The 16,590-nt window shown below is 43.0% G+C and overlaps 2 protein-coding genes across 3 annotated transcripts in view; both read left to right on the top strand.

The window, feature by feature from the left end:
- xdh (xanthine dehydrogenase) overlaps positions 1 to 1,770 on the top strand; it is a 52,328-nt gene extending 50,558 nt beyond the window's left edge. For both annotated transcript variants that reach the window (XM_061684274.1, XM_061684266.1), the window contains exons 33-36: positions 576 to 641; positions 718 to 906; positions 1,228 to 1,395; positions 1,487 to 1,770. In XM_061684274.1, the coding sequence (XP_061540258.1) occupies positions 576 to 641; positions 718 to 906; positions 1,228 to 1,395; positions 1,487 to 1,537 (474 nt within the window). In that variant the 3' untranslated portion in view covers positions 1,538 to 1,770. The remainder of the gene's footprint in view (positions 1 to 575; positions 642 to 717; positions 907 to 1,227; positions 1,396 to 1,486) is intronic.
- Positions 1,771 to 4,039: 2,269 nt separating this feature from the next.
- Positions 4,040 to 14,190, top strand: LOC133411431 (tetraspanin-7-like). The gene is made up of 7 exons (XM_061693860.1): positions 4,040 to 4,120; positions 7,825 to 8,013; positions 8,873 to 8,947; positions 9,027 to 9,122; positions 12,474 to 12,629; positions 12,726 to 12,809; positions 14,102 to 14,190. Exons 1-7 carry the CDS (start codon positions 4,040 to 4,042, stop codon positions 14,168 to 14,170), a joined length of 750 nt encoding a protein of 249 aa, XP_061549844.1. The 3' UTR covers positions 14,171 to 14,190.
- The last annotated feature ends 2,400 nt before the right edge of the window (positions 14,191 to 16,590 follow it).

Raw genomic sequence — 16,590 nt, 5'->3', positions numbered from 1 at the left:
GACACATGTAGGCAGACAATAGAACAATTCTCACAGGCATATATTGTCCGAAAACGGCGAATATTACTGCAGCTTCCGGAGGGCCGTCTCTGTGTACAGTATGTCAGTATATTTGTGTTATAATGCCCCCAAGTGGCCAACCTCTGTGCACCAGAAAGAGCGGCACAATGTCCATTGAATTTAAGCAATACATGTGGCAAAAAAAAAAATAAATCAAATTCTTCACATTCTATTTCATTATGGCGTTACTGTGTGTTTTTATAAAGTACAATATGATAGAGTGCTACTTTTTAAAATTAAAAAGTATTACAAAAATGTGGGTTGTTTTTTTGGGGGGCGGGGGTCAGGAACAGATTAATGGCATTTCAATTCATTTCAGTGGGGAAAGACAGATAATAGAGATATGAGTTATTTGAGTTACGAGCATGGCCAGGGAACAGATTAAATCATACCTCAAGGCAGCACTGTAGATTTTCTTTCAGTTGTCTTTTGCGTAACAATTAAAAGGTTTCACCATGGTAAATATAAGCATGACAGAATATGAACCCCTGAAATAACACTTGTGCTCCATTTAGAACCTGAGCACTACCATTGTAATGGACGTTGGTGTTAGCCTCAATCCCGCAATCGACATCGGACAAGTGAGTTAAAAAGTCAACGAATGATGTTGGTGTTTTATTTGTGCGTGGCGCCCCAATGTTTTCTGTTTGTCTGGAGGTGGAAGGCGCATTCATGCAGGGTGTGGGTCTGTTCACCCTGGAGGAGCTCCACTATTCACCCGAGGGCGTCCTTCTTAGCCGGGGTCCAGGTTCTTACAAGATCCCGGCCTTCGGTGACATTCCCCGCAAGCTGACTGTGTCGTTGCTTCGGGATGGCGCCCACGACAAGGCCATCTTCGCCTCCAAGGTAGCCGCCACCACTGGCACGCGACACATCACCCAATGGAAACCCATTTGACCAGTTATTCCACAAGACAATTCAGCGCACTAGTAGAACAACAACATGTTACAAGTGAGGCAAAACTGGGCACTAGCTGACAACTGTGTGTTACGAGTACTACTATTGACATCTAGTCTTTACTAGTAGTACTAGTAGAACACAAGTAACAACTACTGTGGAGTTTTGCCTCACTGACAGTTTGGATGTTAAAAATTAAATACAACTGAAATCAATCACTCACTGGCCTATGATGCAGAATGTGATGTGTTGTGTTTGTTTGTTTTTCAGGCTGTGGGCGAGCCTCCTCTGTTCCTGGCATCCTCCGTTTTCTTCGCCATCAAGGACGCCATCAGTGCAGCTCGGGCCGAGTCGGGCATCGCGGGTCCGTTCCGGTTGGATAGCCCCGCCTCTGCAGAGCGGATCCGAAACGCTTGCAATGACCGCTTCACCAAACTGGTAAAAATATTTACTTGAATCTGTCCGCAAACACAATTTATTTTACGGTTGTTTTCGAAATTTGCCACAGTTGATCTTTATGCGTCCTCAGTGTCCTGTTGCAGATCCTGGGATCTTCCGACCTTGGTCTGTCCAAGTCTAAATGTCTTGGAAACCAGAACCATTCGAAGCGGATGGAGAAGCGCACATTGAAGAACACACAAGAATATAACGTCCCGTGGAACATGTTAGTGAAATCCGAAAAGACCTTCTTCCCGTCACACTGGAACTGATCCACTCTTGTCATCTACTAGCATCTGTTGTTGTGGCAACATTTACGTGTGAAATCAGTGTGGCCATAAATGTGTGATTGCAAATAAAATAAGAAATCATTTAGCAGGGGCAATTACATCTCGACCTTGCTCCTTTCTTCCTCTAGTTTCCATTCCGCGTAAAAATGTAACTAAATGTAAATTCACGTCATGGTGCAGTTGAACTTTCATAACCAGTGTTTGAGGGAGGTCCTTGACATTTGGACTTGTAAATTGGAAAATCTCAATCGTCAGTCCCAGTTGAAATGTATTCTAAAAAAGACGAAACAAAAGAGAATTCAACATTATGTATTTAAATACAAAAATGTTCAACCAAACAAAGAAGTAATTAAAGTCTGCTAGCTTAATGCTAACACATAATACAAAGCGCCATTGACTGGCTGATGGAAATTAGCATTGATCTTATGGTAATGATAAACTTTCAGACAACTGCTACTTTATCACACACAGAGCAGCATCACATACAATAAAAGAGAAGTGAACATTGTATCTTTATTTTCACCCAAACCATACATTGCACACAGCATACAGTATGTACTCACTGCTCTGTGGGCTTAGTAGGGGACCTTCTATGCCTCCTCTTCCCTTAATCATGCCGAATTTACTTTAAGTAGAACTCAGTGATGTCTGCCATCCAGCCATCCATTTTCTATACCGTTAGGATAGCAGGTGAGTTGGGGTGGAGCCTAACCAAGCTGATTTGAGGCGGGGTACACCCTGGACTGGTCAATCGCAGCCAGGCAAATTCAGTCGAACAACCATCCATACTCACATTCTCAACTAAGGAAAACGTATCAGTCTTCAGTGAACCAAGCACTTTTTCAGAATGCAGAAGGAAGAAACCCGAACGCCATTATGCCAATTCTACTAGTTAACATCTAGCGTACGGCATGGTGGGCGACTGGTTAGAGCGTCTGCCTCACAGTTCTGAGGACCGGGGATCAATCCTTGGCCCCGCCTGTGTGGAGTTTGCATGTTCTTCCCGTGCCTGCGTGGGTTTTTTCCAGGCACTCCGGTTTCCTCCCACATCCCAAAACATGCATGGTAGGTTAATTGACAACTCTAAATTGCCCGTAGACGTGAATGTGAGTGGGAATGGTTGTTTGTTTGCATGTGCACTGCGATTGGCTGGCAACCAGTTCAGGGTGTAACCCGCCTCCTGCCCGATGACAGCTGGGCTAGGCTCCAGCACGCCCGCGACCCTAGTGAGGAGAATCGGCTCAGAAAGTGGATGGATGGATGGAACATCTAGCGTTTAACTAATAGTAATATAGGAGCATGCAGATGTCAACTAGTGCACAGTTTTGCCTCACTAGTAACATGTAATTGTTCCACTGGTGAGCCCGATTCACTCTACTAGTGCGCAGAAATGCCATAGTGTAGTAGAAGACAGTAGTGGCAACAAGAGTTACTTGTAAGACAGTTGTCTACTAGTGTGCTGCATTGTCTTACTAGGGAGGACTTGTTAACCACTGAGGCAAAACTGTGCACGAGTTGACACTGTGCGCTACTCTGACTTCTAGTGAAGTGCAAGATGTCGATGAGTAGAATTTTATAAAGACACTTGGTGTACTAGTACCTCGTAGTTTTCAACTAGCACACATTGTTGCCTCATGAGTAACATGTAGATGTTCTACTAGTGGACAGAAATGCCACACAGTAGTGAAAGACAGTCATGGGAAAAACGTCATCAGTAAGACATACTCATTCTGCTACTGTGCCCGAGTCTTTCCGCTAGTGCGCTGAACTGTACATAGCCTACTAGTAGGCTCTTTGTCCTCACTAGTAAGATAATTCAGCACACTAGTAGAACAACTATGTCTTACTAGTGTTTTCCCCCCCACTACTGGGGTGCACAAGTAAAACAACATGATACTATTTAGGCAAAACGGTACACTAGTTGACAACTGTGTTCTACTATTACTACTAGTGACATAAAATTTAACTAGTTAACATTTATACGAGAAACTCATTATTTGAGTTACGAGTGTGGTCCCAGTATAAATTAAACTTGTATGTCAAGGCACCACTGTATTTTGCTCAAGGATACTTTGACCTTGTCACTGGGAACTTAGGAAAGGCGCAGGAAACAAATGGAACCGAATTAAAAGCCACGCCAGGATGCGTGTAGATGTTGGCAGTGTGGCCGCGGGTGCTTGGCATGAAGGTGTTACAGCTTCACTTCCATGTTAATTTTATGGTCTGAGTGTGAAGTATGAGCACGTCCACCATATGAAGCCTCGCGCACCGCTGGCTTGCTCACATATGAGCATGAATGCAAACGCAAAGTCAGTCCAAATAGCCGTTTATGCACTTCAAGTCTGAGAGGAGCGATGGCACCGACCAGGATGGAAACCAAACCGCTCATCATGTGTGTGAAGATCCTGCTACTCTTCTACTCCTTCATCTTCTGGGTGAGCTGCTTTTTCCACATCACGTCTTGATTGGATAGTTGGCAATCTGTCGTATGTTGTTTTTATCTTGAGCTGAAAGGTTCAAAGATGTTTTTGCGGATCATTGATCAAGTTTCAGCCATCGTCAAATTACAGTGAACAGGGGTGGGGGTCGGGGGGGGGGGGGGGGGGGTTATTTCGGAAGGATTACACGAGGATTCATGCTGCTTATTTAAAAAAGATGAGGTCAGAATTCAGGCACGGAATCATGTGAGGAATGGCGAGGAGAAGGGCGAAGCTATCTCACTCACTCGGTAATGAAGAAAGCGTCTTAACACCGGCGTGTCCAAACGTTTTCTTCCAAGCGCCGTGAACAGAAAAATGCAAGAAGCATGCAAGGGTTACTTGGACATTCTTCTCCTTTAATTAATGTAATGTAACGTAATGTAGATATGCTAAGCGATGATGCAGTTTATATACGGGCCTTTCCACACAACTGGTGCTATCGTGTGACTTTCTAAAATTAAACTTACATCTTTTTCTCAGCTCTAAATTTGATAATACATATAGAATTACCCTAAATGTGATTTGGCCCATCTCATGCTACTTTATTTATTTTTTGTTATTGTTTCATTATACTGAAATTCCATATGGGAATAACAGGACTGAAAGTAACAGGAGAGTTTTTAGCATAGTATTAGCAAGCAAAACTACTTAGAGCATGTTGACACTAAGCACGTTACAGTTACAACAAAAAAGTATTTAAAAAAAAACAAACAAAATAAAATATAATCATTTAGGGTAACAAGACTGAGCTGAGATTTTTACCCCCCAGTCATAGATGAAATTTAATGATATACACAGACAAATATATCAATAAACGTACTTTTTGCCCTCCTACGCCCTGCAGAGGAGCTGGGTTATGCAACTTCCTGTGGACCGTGTGACCGTGGAATATTACCTTCTTTTTTTTTAGAGGGGTAATGTGTTGTGGTAACAGTGCTGAGTGAAAACCCAGGGACACAACTGAAGCGAAATTTAAACTAAATTGTTGTGTATTTTTAAAGAAACTCAAATTATTCTTGAGAAAAGGAGAAAGACAATTGTGTCAAAATATAACATTCCTACAGAGTTTAAAGTATATTTCATGGTAAAATCTAATTTTAGGAAGCAGAGACAATGGTAGTAAACTGACCTTGACACAAAGCAGAAAGTAGAGCAAACAACCACAAGTCTTGCTATTTACTTCTGTGACTGTGTTATCTTTATTCATCGGGGGATGATGAATAGAAATGTTGTTACTATTTTCTCTGGGTTTTCTCAGTATTGTGACTGATTTGGAGAGTTTAGCTTTGATATGAATGATGTTTGGTTTGCAACATAATTTATTGTCTATTAATATTCCAAAAACCCCTGTGATGACAAACAATTCAGGAAGCTGCTCCTCAGATTCAGGAGGAGCAGTGTGGTTTTCGTCCTGGCCGTGGAACAGTGGACCAGCTCTACACCCTCGGCAGGTTCCTCGAGGATGCATGGGAGTTCGCCCAACCAGTCTACATGTGTTTTGTGGACTTGGAGAAGGCGTTCGACCGAGTCACTCGGGGATTCCGGTGGGGGGTGCTTCGGGAGTATCGGGTACCGAACCCCCTGATACAGGCGGTTTGGTCCCTGTACGACCGCAGTCAGAGTTTGGTCCGCATTGCCGGCGGTAAGTCGGACTCGTTTCCGGTGAGGGTTGGACACCGCCAAGGCTGCCCTTTGTCACCAATTCTGTTCATAACTTTTATGGACAGAATTTCTAGGTGCAGCCGATGTGTAGAGGGGGTCCGGTTTGGTGGCCTCAGAATTGCATCTCTGCTTTTTGCAGATGATGTGCTTCTGTTCGCTTCATGATCTCCAACTCTCACTGGAGCGGTTCGCAGCTGAATGTGAAGCAGTTGGAAAGAGAATCAGCACCTCTAAATCTGAGACCATGGTCCTCAGTCGGAAAAGGGTGGCGTGCCCTCTCCAGGTCGGGGATGAGATCCTGCCCCAAGTGGAGGAGTTCAAGTATTTTGGGGTCTTGTTCACGAGTGAGGGAAGAATGGAACGGGAGATCGACAGGCGGATGGGTGCAGCGTCGTCTGCAGTGATGCAGACTTTGTATCGATCCGTTGTGGTAAAGAAGGAGCTAAGCCGAAAGGCGATGCTCTCGATTTACCGGTCGATCTACGTTCCTACCCTCACCCAGCTCGTGACCATAAGTGAGGGTACTTATGGTCACGAGCTGGGGGTCGTGACCGAAAGAACAAGACCCCGGATACAAGCGGCCGAAATGAGTTTCCTCCGCAGGGTGTCCGGGCTCTCCCTTAGAGATACGGTGAGAAGCTCGGTCATCCGTGAGGATCTCAGAGTAGAGCCGCTGCTCCTCCGCATCGAGAGGAGCCAGATGAGGTGGCTGGGGCATCTGATTCGGAAATGCCCAGAATGCACTTTTTCAAGCTATTGTAGTTGGTCTTTTTTCCACCTGGCGTTTGAGATGGTCGGATTTGTCATTAATAGTCTACATGTAAATAACCTTTGCTCTGATTGGATCGCTGTTATTCTTAATTTAAATTTGGAAAAAAAGCTTTGCTCTGATTGGTGAAGATTGGTCTTCATCATTAACCATTAACCACAGTGTCAACTGTACTTCTTCTCAAAGTAGAACAAAACAGAAAAGAAAAGTCTTGGTAACAAGCCAGGCAATGAATGAATGAATAAAAAATGCAAAGTATGTGAAAGCAGGCTTCAAAATGGTCAAGAATTAAGACATTCTTTCAGCTTGCAGACGCTGTGGGCGTGTCGCTGAATGCTCTGAAAACCCTGCCTCCCTGGAACGTTCAGCTGTCAATCAAATATGTGCCTTCTTTCACTGCTTCCACATAGGGAGAAGAGAATTCCAAGCAAACCACGTTGCACTAGCTCTCATGGGCTGCAGCGACGCAGCCTCTGACCATATGCATAATGACCATAATCCGCGCCGGCAGGACAGTTGTCCCTCCTGTGAAATTCAGCGGGACCACGCGCTTCTGTGGTTGCAGAAGGGTGTGCCATAAGCAGCCACAACGGCGCGACGCACACCGGTCCTCCCGGATGAATTTTCGCTCTCCTTCTCCTCGTCCTGCTGACGGCTGTAACGCTGATGACTTCTGGCGATTTCGGTCACCACTGTCGGGCTGGCAATGGGCAGCGGAGCGGCAAAACCTCTCTGGTTCACCGCTGCCTTGCAACGCAATCCCCTTGGGTCAGATGGCAAGACACTGTAGGCTAAATAAAACAGAACACTTCAGTGAAGATGCTTTGTTTAACGTTGTGGGCCTAGTTTGATGGCCAATTGCACACTATACTGGTAGTCATGGGTTCAGGTTAAAAAGAATGAGAAAGTGTCAATTCTGCCGAATGGCCTCTGCATGGAATAAGAGCGCTGAGTGTTTATATTTTGGGGGAGGGCCTCATGCTAGAACCTATACACCCAGCCTGTTGATGTCACGGGGCTAGTTTTTAACCCCGCCCAAAAAATCCAGCCAAAAGAGATGAAGAAAGAGATTCTTATGCTACAGTATATCTCAATAATTCAGTACAATATCGTTGTCTTTACACCTTTTCAGCACTTACTTTCAAACATTTTTAATCTTGTATTTAGAAACAAAAGACTACAATAAGTTTAGTTCAACAATAAGTACTTTTCCTGCCTCTGTTCCCAGGTGACAGGTGTGATCCTACTCGCAGTGGGCTTATGGTGGAGGTTCATGTTGAGTCCCTACACATTGTTGATCTCCAGCGCCCCGTCCAATGCGCCATTTGTCCTCACCGGCACCGGCGTTGCCATTGTGCTCTTCGGCCTGTTCGGCTGCTTTGCCACCTGCAGGGGGCGCCCTTGGATGCTCAAACTGGTGAGAACCTCTGAAGCAGGGCTGTCAGAGTCATTTTCGTCAGGGGCCACATCATAGTTATGGTTTCCCTAAGAGGGCAATTAGGAGTGTGAAAACATATACAGTGGTGCCTTGAAATATGAGTTTAATTCGTCCCATGACCACGATCGCATCTCAGAAAACTCGTATCAAAAATCTGAAAGTCTGAAAAATGGAAAGTCACAGTCGCCGAAATGTATGCATGCAGTCAATGAATGGACTCAGAAAAAGCCAAGAGCCTCCCAAATAGCCACTACTTTATTTCTCGCCCGTTTCGTGTCTTTCTACTACACAGCGGCCAGGGCAACTGCTTCTTCTTTGACAATCGCACCATGTTGTTGCGGTTCAATAAAGAATAATAGAGTATATGTAGCGTCATTGTTCCCGGATAATGTTGTTTTTCTGTTGGAGCAAATTGATTTAATGTGCAACAGTCAATTGCCTGGGGTGCGGGTGTGAGATGCCGACTTTATCGTTTTCCTGATTGTCTAATTCAGTAATGTTGAGCTGCATTGCTTGGCATGTGGCAGGCGTCAGTCCGAACCACAACCACAATCAAAATAAATGATTCATCAATCATATTACTGTATACCAAGGAAAAACGTGTTTGAAGATTGTTGTAATTGGCTTCATGCATTGCATCAGTTTTAAATTATAAATGTTTCAATTGCCAACTGAAAATGGAACAAACAATGATAAACAGAGTAGAACAATTTCTATGGACCTTATCTTGTGCACAGTCCCATACAAATAGGAGATGCCTGGATAATATGGTCATCTACGACCATTCATATCCTCTTAACCTTTGACTTCTGCCTGACTCCATGTGTGACCTCAACAGTACGCAGTCTTTCTGGCTTTGGTCTTCCTGATCGAGCTCATCGCTGGAATCTCAGGCTTCATCTTTCGCCACGAGGTTCAAACTCCAGAACCGAATGCAAACATTTCATTTGAGCAGACAGTCTTATTGTGACATTGAGTGTGTATGTGTTCAGATCAAAGGCACATTCCTCACCACGTACAGCGAGGCTGTGCTCAAATACGACGGACGAAGCGACAGGAGTGTGGCTGTGGATGATGTCCAACGCAAAGTCAGTTTCTCTGCATCCAGTGATACAAAGCAGTACAGTCATTCATGTAAAATTAAAAACTTAACATTTAATTTAAAACTTTACAGTGAACCCACTTTTCACCATGATGTCACACAATAAACCCCTACCATTTTACAGCGAGAAGAGCTATGATTCATTTTCAGTTTCAACGTGCTAATCAGTATTGACAATAGCGAAACGCAAGTATGCCAGAGATTATGTAAAATACAGAATTATATATATATATATATATATATATATATATATATATATATATATATATATATATATAGTGAGGACAAGAAAAGGCAAACGGCCTCAGTGTGTTTTGTGCAATGAAGTATTGGCACAAGAAAGCGTGAAGCCATTAATAGGCATTTGGAAACAATCAGAATCAGAATCATCTTTATTTTATCAAGTATGTCCAAAAAACAGACAAGGAATTTGTCTCCGGTAGTTAGAGCCGCTCTAGTACGACAACAGAGAATTGACAGAACACTTTTGACACAATAAGACATTGAGAAAAACAGTCACTGAGCAATAAAGGGTTGCTATAGTTATCTGGTAATGCCGGTACAATTATTACTTTTCCTTTAGTACTTAGAGCAGTTTGAATGACTAATATAGCAATAGTCCGGTGCAATGACCATTGTGCAAATGGCGCGGAGACTTCAAGGAGTGTATGCAGTTTAAAGTGACTAGTAATTGCGATCATCTGGGACAATGTCGATTGTGCAAATGTTGCAGATACTCCTCAGTCAGTGTGCAAGTGGATGTGGAGGGTCCGAGAGGATTTTGCACGCTCTTGTCTTAGTTCTGGCAGCGTGCAAGTCCTCAAAGGTGGGTAGGGGGGTACCGACAATCTTTTTAGCAGTTTTGATTGTCCGTTGCAGTCGGAGTTTCTCTTTTTTTGTGGCAGAACCAACACAGGACTGATTTGATGACTGCTGTTTAGAACTGCCTCAACAGCTCCTGTGGCAGGCCGTGCTTTCTCAGAAGCTGCAGGAATTACATCCTCTGCTGGCCCTTTTTGAGGATGGAGTTGATGTTAATCTCCCGCTTAATTCCTGAGAGACTATAATTCCCAGGAACTTGAAGGTCTGGATGGTTGACACAAGGCAGCTGGACAGCGTGAGGGGCAGCTGTGGTGAAGGATGCCTCCTGAAGTCCACGATGATCTCTACAGTCTTGAGCGTATTCAGCTCCAGGTTGTGTCAGGCGCACCAAAGCTCCAGCCGCTCCACTTCCTGTCGATATGGAGACTTGTCACAGTCTTTGATGAGGCAGATGACAGTGGTGTCGTCTGCCGGGTGCATTGTGGTGCAGTCGTTTGTGTAGAGAGAGAAGAACAGCAGAGAGAGGACACCTCCTTGGGGTGTCCCAGTGCTGATGGAGCGTGTGGATGAGGTGGTGTCCCCCAGCCTCACCTGCGATGTCTTGCCCGTCAGGAAGCTGTAAATCCATTGGCAGATGGCAGGTGAGATGCTGAGCTGGAGAAGCTTGGATGAGAGGAGTTTGGGGATGATGGTGTTGAACGCAGAGTTGACGTCCACAAAGAGGATCCTCACGTAGGTCCCCGTGCCGTCAAGGTGTTCTAAGATGAAGTGCAGTACTATGTTGAGTGCATCATCCACAGACCTGTTTGCTCGGTAGGCAAACTGCAGGCGGTCCAGCAGGGGTCCTGTGACACTCTTGAGGTGGTCCAGTATGATGCATTCAAAGGATTTCATGACCACAGATGTCAAGGGTAGTAGTCATTAAGACCCAGGTTTCTTGAGGACTGGGCTGATGGTGGAGTGTTTTGATGTTTTAATGTCATGGTGATACAGGTGGTTGATCAATCCACGGCGGATAAACTGAAAGTTATAGCTCTTTCAAATGACACTATAAATCGGCAAATTGATACAATACTGTATGCCGGTTGATGTCAAACAACAAACCACAGCGCACATTAAGGCAAGTGGTTATTTTGCATTCCAAATTGACAAATCTACAGACATATCTAACAAGGCCGTTTTACTCATGTAAGTAAAACATGTCTGAGACGGGACTTACAGGAACAATTACTCTGCACATGAGAGCACACTACTTCAACAATGGCAGAGGACATCTTCAGCTCCATGAACCTGTATTTGAGTTTGGTGGACCTAAACTGGGACGTGCGTTGGGATCACAACTGATGGTGCTGCCTCCATGACAAGGAAAAACTCAGGGTCGGGGGGAGAATTCTCGAGAAAGCTCCAAATGCAACTTGGAACCATTGTTTTTTTTTTGCATTGGGAGGCCCTGGCAGCAAAGGATATAGTAGCAGTGCTTAATGGAACACTGAAAGACGTCCATCCATCCATCCATTTTCTGAGTCGCTTCTCCTCACTAGAGTCGCGGGCGTGCTGGAGCCTATCCCAGCTGTCATCGGACAGCAGGCGGGGTACACCCTGAACTGGTTGCCAGCCAATCGCAGGGCACATACAAACAAACAACCATTCGCACTCACAGTCACACTTACGGGCAATTTTTTTAGAGTCTCCAATTAATGCATGTTTTTGGGATGTGGGAGGAAACCGGAGTGCCCGGAGAAAACCCACGCAGGCACGGGGAGAACTCCACACAGGCGGGGCCAGGGATTGAACCCAGATCCTCAGAACTGTGAGGCTGACGCTCTAACCAGTCGGTCACCGTGCCATCTGTTACTCATATTATCAGAAAAAGACATTAATATAAACGTTTTTCTATATTTATTATATAGCTCCTGCGACCCTGAACAGGATAAGCGGTATTGAGAATGAATGGATGGATGGATATTATGTTAGCTGTTTGTTCTTGGTCAGTTAACAAAGGTAGCATCTACTCTTGAGCAAAATTCAACATTAGCATTGATTTGCAACTCTTTTACTGTAGTCAGAGGAATACTAAAAATTTAATTAGTATTCAAACAAAACAAAAAAATGTCAGCAATATTTTTTAAATATATGTGTGTCAGGAGCCTGAGCATCTGTAACAGCGTTGCACTGAACACAATAAAATATATGCTATGACATGAACCTTTTTTTTTTTGCTAACCAGCTAATGTGGCTTGGTTTACCAGAATCACTAGTATTTTTACATTTCACATTTTTAAGAGCCACAACATTTCTACATTCGACAAGGGGGTCAAGGGTGGTGATTGAACATTTTCCCAAACTCAGTACGTTCTGGAATGGGCCTCATGCTGACCAAGCGTTAAGTTACATGCCACCTGATGTCACCTTTAAAAAAATAATATTAATGCTTTATAATATTAATGTAATAATATAATATCAATTAATTAATTATTAATGCTTTTAATATGAATGCTTTGTCATCTGTGTGCAGTTGCAATGTTGCGGCGTTCATAACTATACCACCTGGTTCGCCAGCGACTCCTTCCCAACTGGGGGAATCCCGGTCAGCTGCTGTGTTACTTTCTCCGACTGTAAACAAGCAGACTTGAGGAACGCCACTCTGGCAGCTCGCAAAGTCCACAAGCAGGTGACAAGGAAGTGATGACGTCACAGGTTAACCATAGTGAATCGACCAATGATGATATGGCTAAACTGGCTCGAATGACCAAATGTGCGTGTGCAGGGTTGTTACGAGCTGGTGACCTCCTTCATCGAGAGCAACATGGGAATCGTCGCTGGGGTCACCTTCGGGATCGCCTTCTCTCAGGTGCTCGTCCGTCTTTCGCAGAAGAAGCGTAGCATCACCAACCATGCCAACCAAATAGTTTAGAGTTTCATTTATTCTGTGACCACGCACGAAACTTCAAAACACTCAAATCTTCATTCATCTTTCCCCTTTGAAATGAATGGAAATTCCATTAATTCGTTCAGCCTCTACAAAAAAAACAAAAAACTGGTTTTTGTGATGTGTTTTTAATGAGAAAAAGAGCACTCTAAATTATTGTACGAAAAAAACCATACAGCAATAACATACTTAAATACAATGTAGAAAATTAAGTAGTTTGTGCATTATGATTAATTCATTGCGGCTCCTTCTGGTGTGCAGGTCTTGGCCACTGGGGGGCAGTATAATACAGTCATGCAGACAAACAAATAAGTTTCATAACAACTGTAAATGACTAAGTAAGCTGCTGTATTGTCTGTGTTTTTTTCGCAGAGGATAAAGATGCCTGACTCTATATATCTATCTATCTATATATATATATATATATATATATATATATATATATATATATATATATATATATATATATATATATATATATATAAAATTGTATTGTCTGTTGACGTGTTCAAATAACCATTGCCTAAAGTGTTATAACACTGCCACATATATGCTATTCGTTAGCCTGTCTATGGCATTCCCCATTATGTGTTAGCATTAAGTTAGCGGACTTTAAGGCAAAGTTATGTGGTTGTTTTAAAACCCTAATGTGTGATTCTCTTTGTTTTATGTTTCGCTTGAGAGTAAATCTCAACTTGGAGTGGCAATCTAGAGTTTGAAGTCTCTTTTTGAACAATTGTTCACAAGCTGACAAACTCCCGCTTGTTGTGAAGTGAGTCGCGTTCACTTCACGGCCGCCATACAGCGCTCGGAGCTCAGATTTTGGCTAGCAAGTCAAAGCAAAAAAATCAGCCAAAGGACGGCTTGTAAGATAAGAAACTTGGAGTTACGAGCGAGCTTCAGTTATGTCGCAGCTCGAGTGAAGTGGGGGGGGGGGGGGGGGGAGAACAACAGTCGACGATACGCTTTCAGTCGTTTATTGAACGGGACAAACAGTCAAATCCAAAATGAAAACACTCGCAAGGCGTATGGAGAAGACGCTCACGCGGAACTAACTGATTCAATTACTTTCAGTGGGAAAAATTCATTTGATAGAAGAGTAAATGGAGTTCCAAGCTTGGTCAGGGAACAAATTAAACTCCTAAATCAAGGTACCAGTGTATTGAAAAGAAAATATAAAACCGTTCTAACAAACGCCATTGTCTGTGCCCCAGCTCATCGGCATGTCGTTGGCCTGCTGTCTGTCTCACTTTATCAACGCTAACCAGTACGAGATGGTCTGAAGAAGGAACGTCTGTGCAATCACATGCAGCAAAACACGGATGAGGTCACTCTTTGCTTGTTCCCTGTTTTTAGTTAACAAGCTGATTGTTGACTTCTCTGTTAAAACCAAAGTGTCCGCCTTATATTTTGAACTACAAGAAATATACGTTCAAAGTCTCCTGAATGCTAATCAGACAGTCTATCATGTATGGAATTGTAATATGAGCTGTGCTATTATACAATAGAATTTGATTAATGCGCCACTGTGGAATCTGATCAATATGTAGTTCATTATAGTCATTCATTGTTTTTGTTTTACTGTGAGTTAAGCTCTGTTTCCGACATGTTATGGAGCCTACCCTTACACACGGGGTCAGGGGTCATCCAAAAAGAGCACTGAGCCCAATGCAGCAAATTTGATATTGCTTACTATAGGCCAATTTGCAAAGTGACCGACTCTAATGACAGGTCAAATAGGGAGCAAAATAACTTATGACTATATTTCAAGTATGGAAGGTATTATTTTAAAAACAGACATCATTTGGTGTTGGATGACGACTTACATTACAAGTGGGTTCTACAGGCTTACAAGCAGTTGATGTGCCATGTCAGACTCAGAGCTTCCCATTGACTGGCTGTCACTCAAACTCTGCAGAGCTTCATGTGTTACATGCAAGCTGTTAATAAAGTACTCTTTGTTCACCAAGCTTGTGTCAGCAGCCTTCCTTCAGCATCACAACCTCATCATCTTCTACCCCAGGGAAGGAGACCATTCTCAGGCTGCCTGATGTCCCACACCATCTAGGGCACTGCTAAAGAAGGAGGAAGAGTCACCAGTCTGCGGTAAATTGTTATTATTATTATTATTATTATGTTTTAAATGTTAAAAATTGCTTGCTTCATTTTTGTTTTTATTTTGTGGCACAGTGTTGTATTTTGTGGCAATATCAAGGCTTATTCATCACAATGATGGGCTACGTTCCATCTTGCGTTTTGCTTGTTTGATCTTGGACTCATGGCAGTTCAGTTTGTGGATTTGAAAAGTAGCAGCTCACTAAAACTAACTTGTCCGTAACCTTAATGCTAACAAATAATGCAAAACAACATAGACGGACGAACAGATAGCATCTGTGTGGCGGTGTTATAACCCTTTAAAGTATGGATATTTGGCACATGTAGACAGCTATAACAATATTCATTGGCATATATTCTATAGCCTCTGTGAAGATCGACTAATATTACTACTGCTTACTGAGGAGCTGCCTAGCTACCAAGTCATGGGCGGGAAAAACTCAGTGCGGCGGAAGTATGAAATAACTAGCTGCATTGTTTTTCGGAATGGCCAGCTCACAGGCCCATTTTAGGTAAAAGGCGGCTTATTAAAGATTTGGTCGGTTGATTGATTTCACACTTGATTAGTAGGCTCTTGATGTTGGGCTACATGCAATTGTTCCTCTTAAAGGTGTTCCTATTAAAGTAACAACTCAGTTCATGAACTTGACTCATATTGTGGCTGGCAAAAGTCATCTTCTCTTCTTCCTCTGCTTATTCTTCAGTTTCTTTGTTTTCCAGCTGGCATCCTCTTTCTCATCCTCATCATCTCTTGCTGCATGTTGGAAGGTGCACAGCTACTTATCCTCTAAATAGCATTAGTGAGCTAACTTTAGACCACCATAATACAGACGTGATGTGACTCCTCCGACGCTCATCATTGAGTGTGTTGTTGTGTTGAGCAGCAGCGAGAGGTTCTACTTTAAATGGACTCAGTGTGCTTCTTACAATGTTTAAAATAAGCACACAAAGCAACTGTCTGATGGAGCCACAGAGCTAAAACATTGTTTGCGTTCACAACCACTTTAAAAAACCAGGACTATTACTTGCAAGGTACAGCCCAGTGGCTTCATTAGGCGTCGTTATTTTAGGGGGGCTTCATTCCCCTTAAAATATTCTAAAAGGATTTAGTTGTATATATATATATTTTTTTTTTTTAATTTTATTTTTTTTTTAAACTAAAAAAAAAATCTTGAATTATAGGGGATAAAACACTTCTTGGGATTGCCCCCCCCCCCCAAAAAAAAAATATATATATATATAAAGAGAAATTGTAGGGGCGGGGGGACTTTTTAGAATAAAATCCATGGATAAATGAATCTGGAACTCTAATTGAAAAGCTACTTAGTAGTAGCATGGGACTTTCTGCTGTTCGCTGGGGACTGGAACTCATTGTTTCTACTAGCAGTGATGAAGAACCCATAACTGTTGGCAAGCTGTTTACATGAAGATGAAGGAGGTTATAAAGTGAACTTTATGCATGAACTCACATCATGAAACAGGAGCTGACCTCATTCACTTATAGTTGTCATCAGTGGATAATAATCATCCATCCATTTTCAATATTCTTCTCCAACCATTTTAGTCATATCCACCCAAAGTATAATCT

This window comes from Phycodurus eques, chromosome 1 (assembly GCF_024500275.1).
Source record: "Phycodurus eques isolate BA_2022a chromosome 1, UOR_Pequ_1.1, whole genome shotgun sequence".
In the NCBI taxonomy this organism is placed as follows: Eukaryota; Metazoa; Chordata; class Actinopteri; order Syngnathiformes; family Syngnathidae; genus Phycodurus; species Phycodurus eques.
The sequence above is the reverse complement of the archived record's forward strand: the minus strand, read 5'-3'. Positions and strand labels throughout refer to the sequence as shown.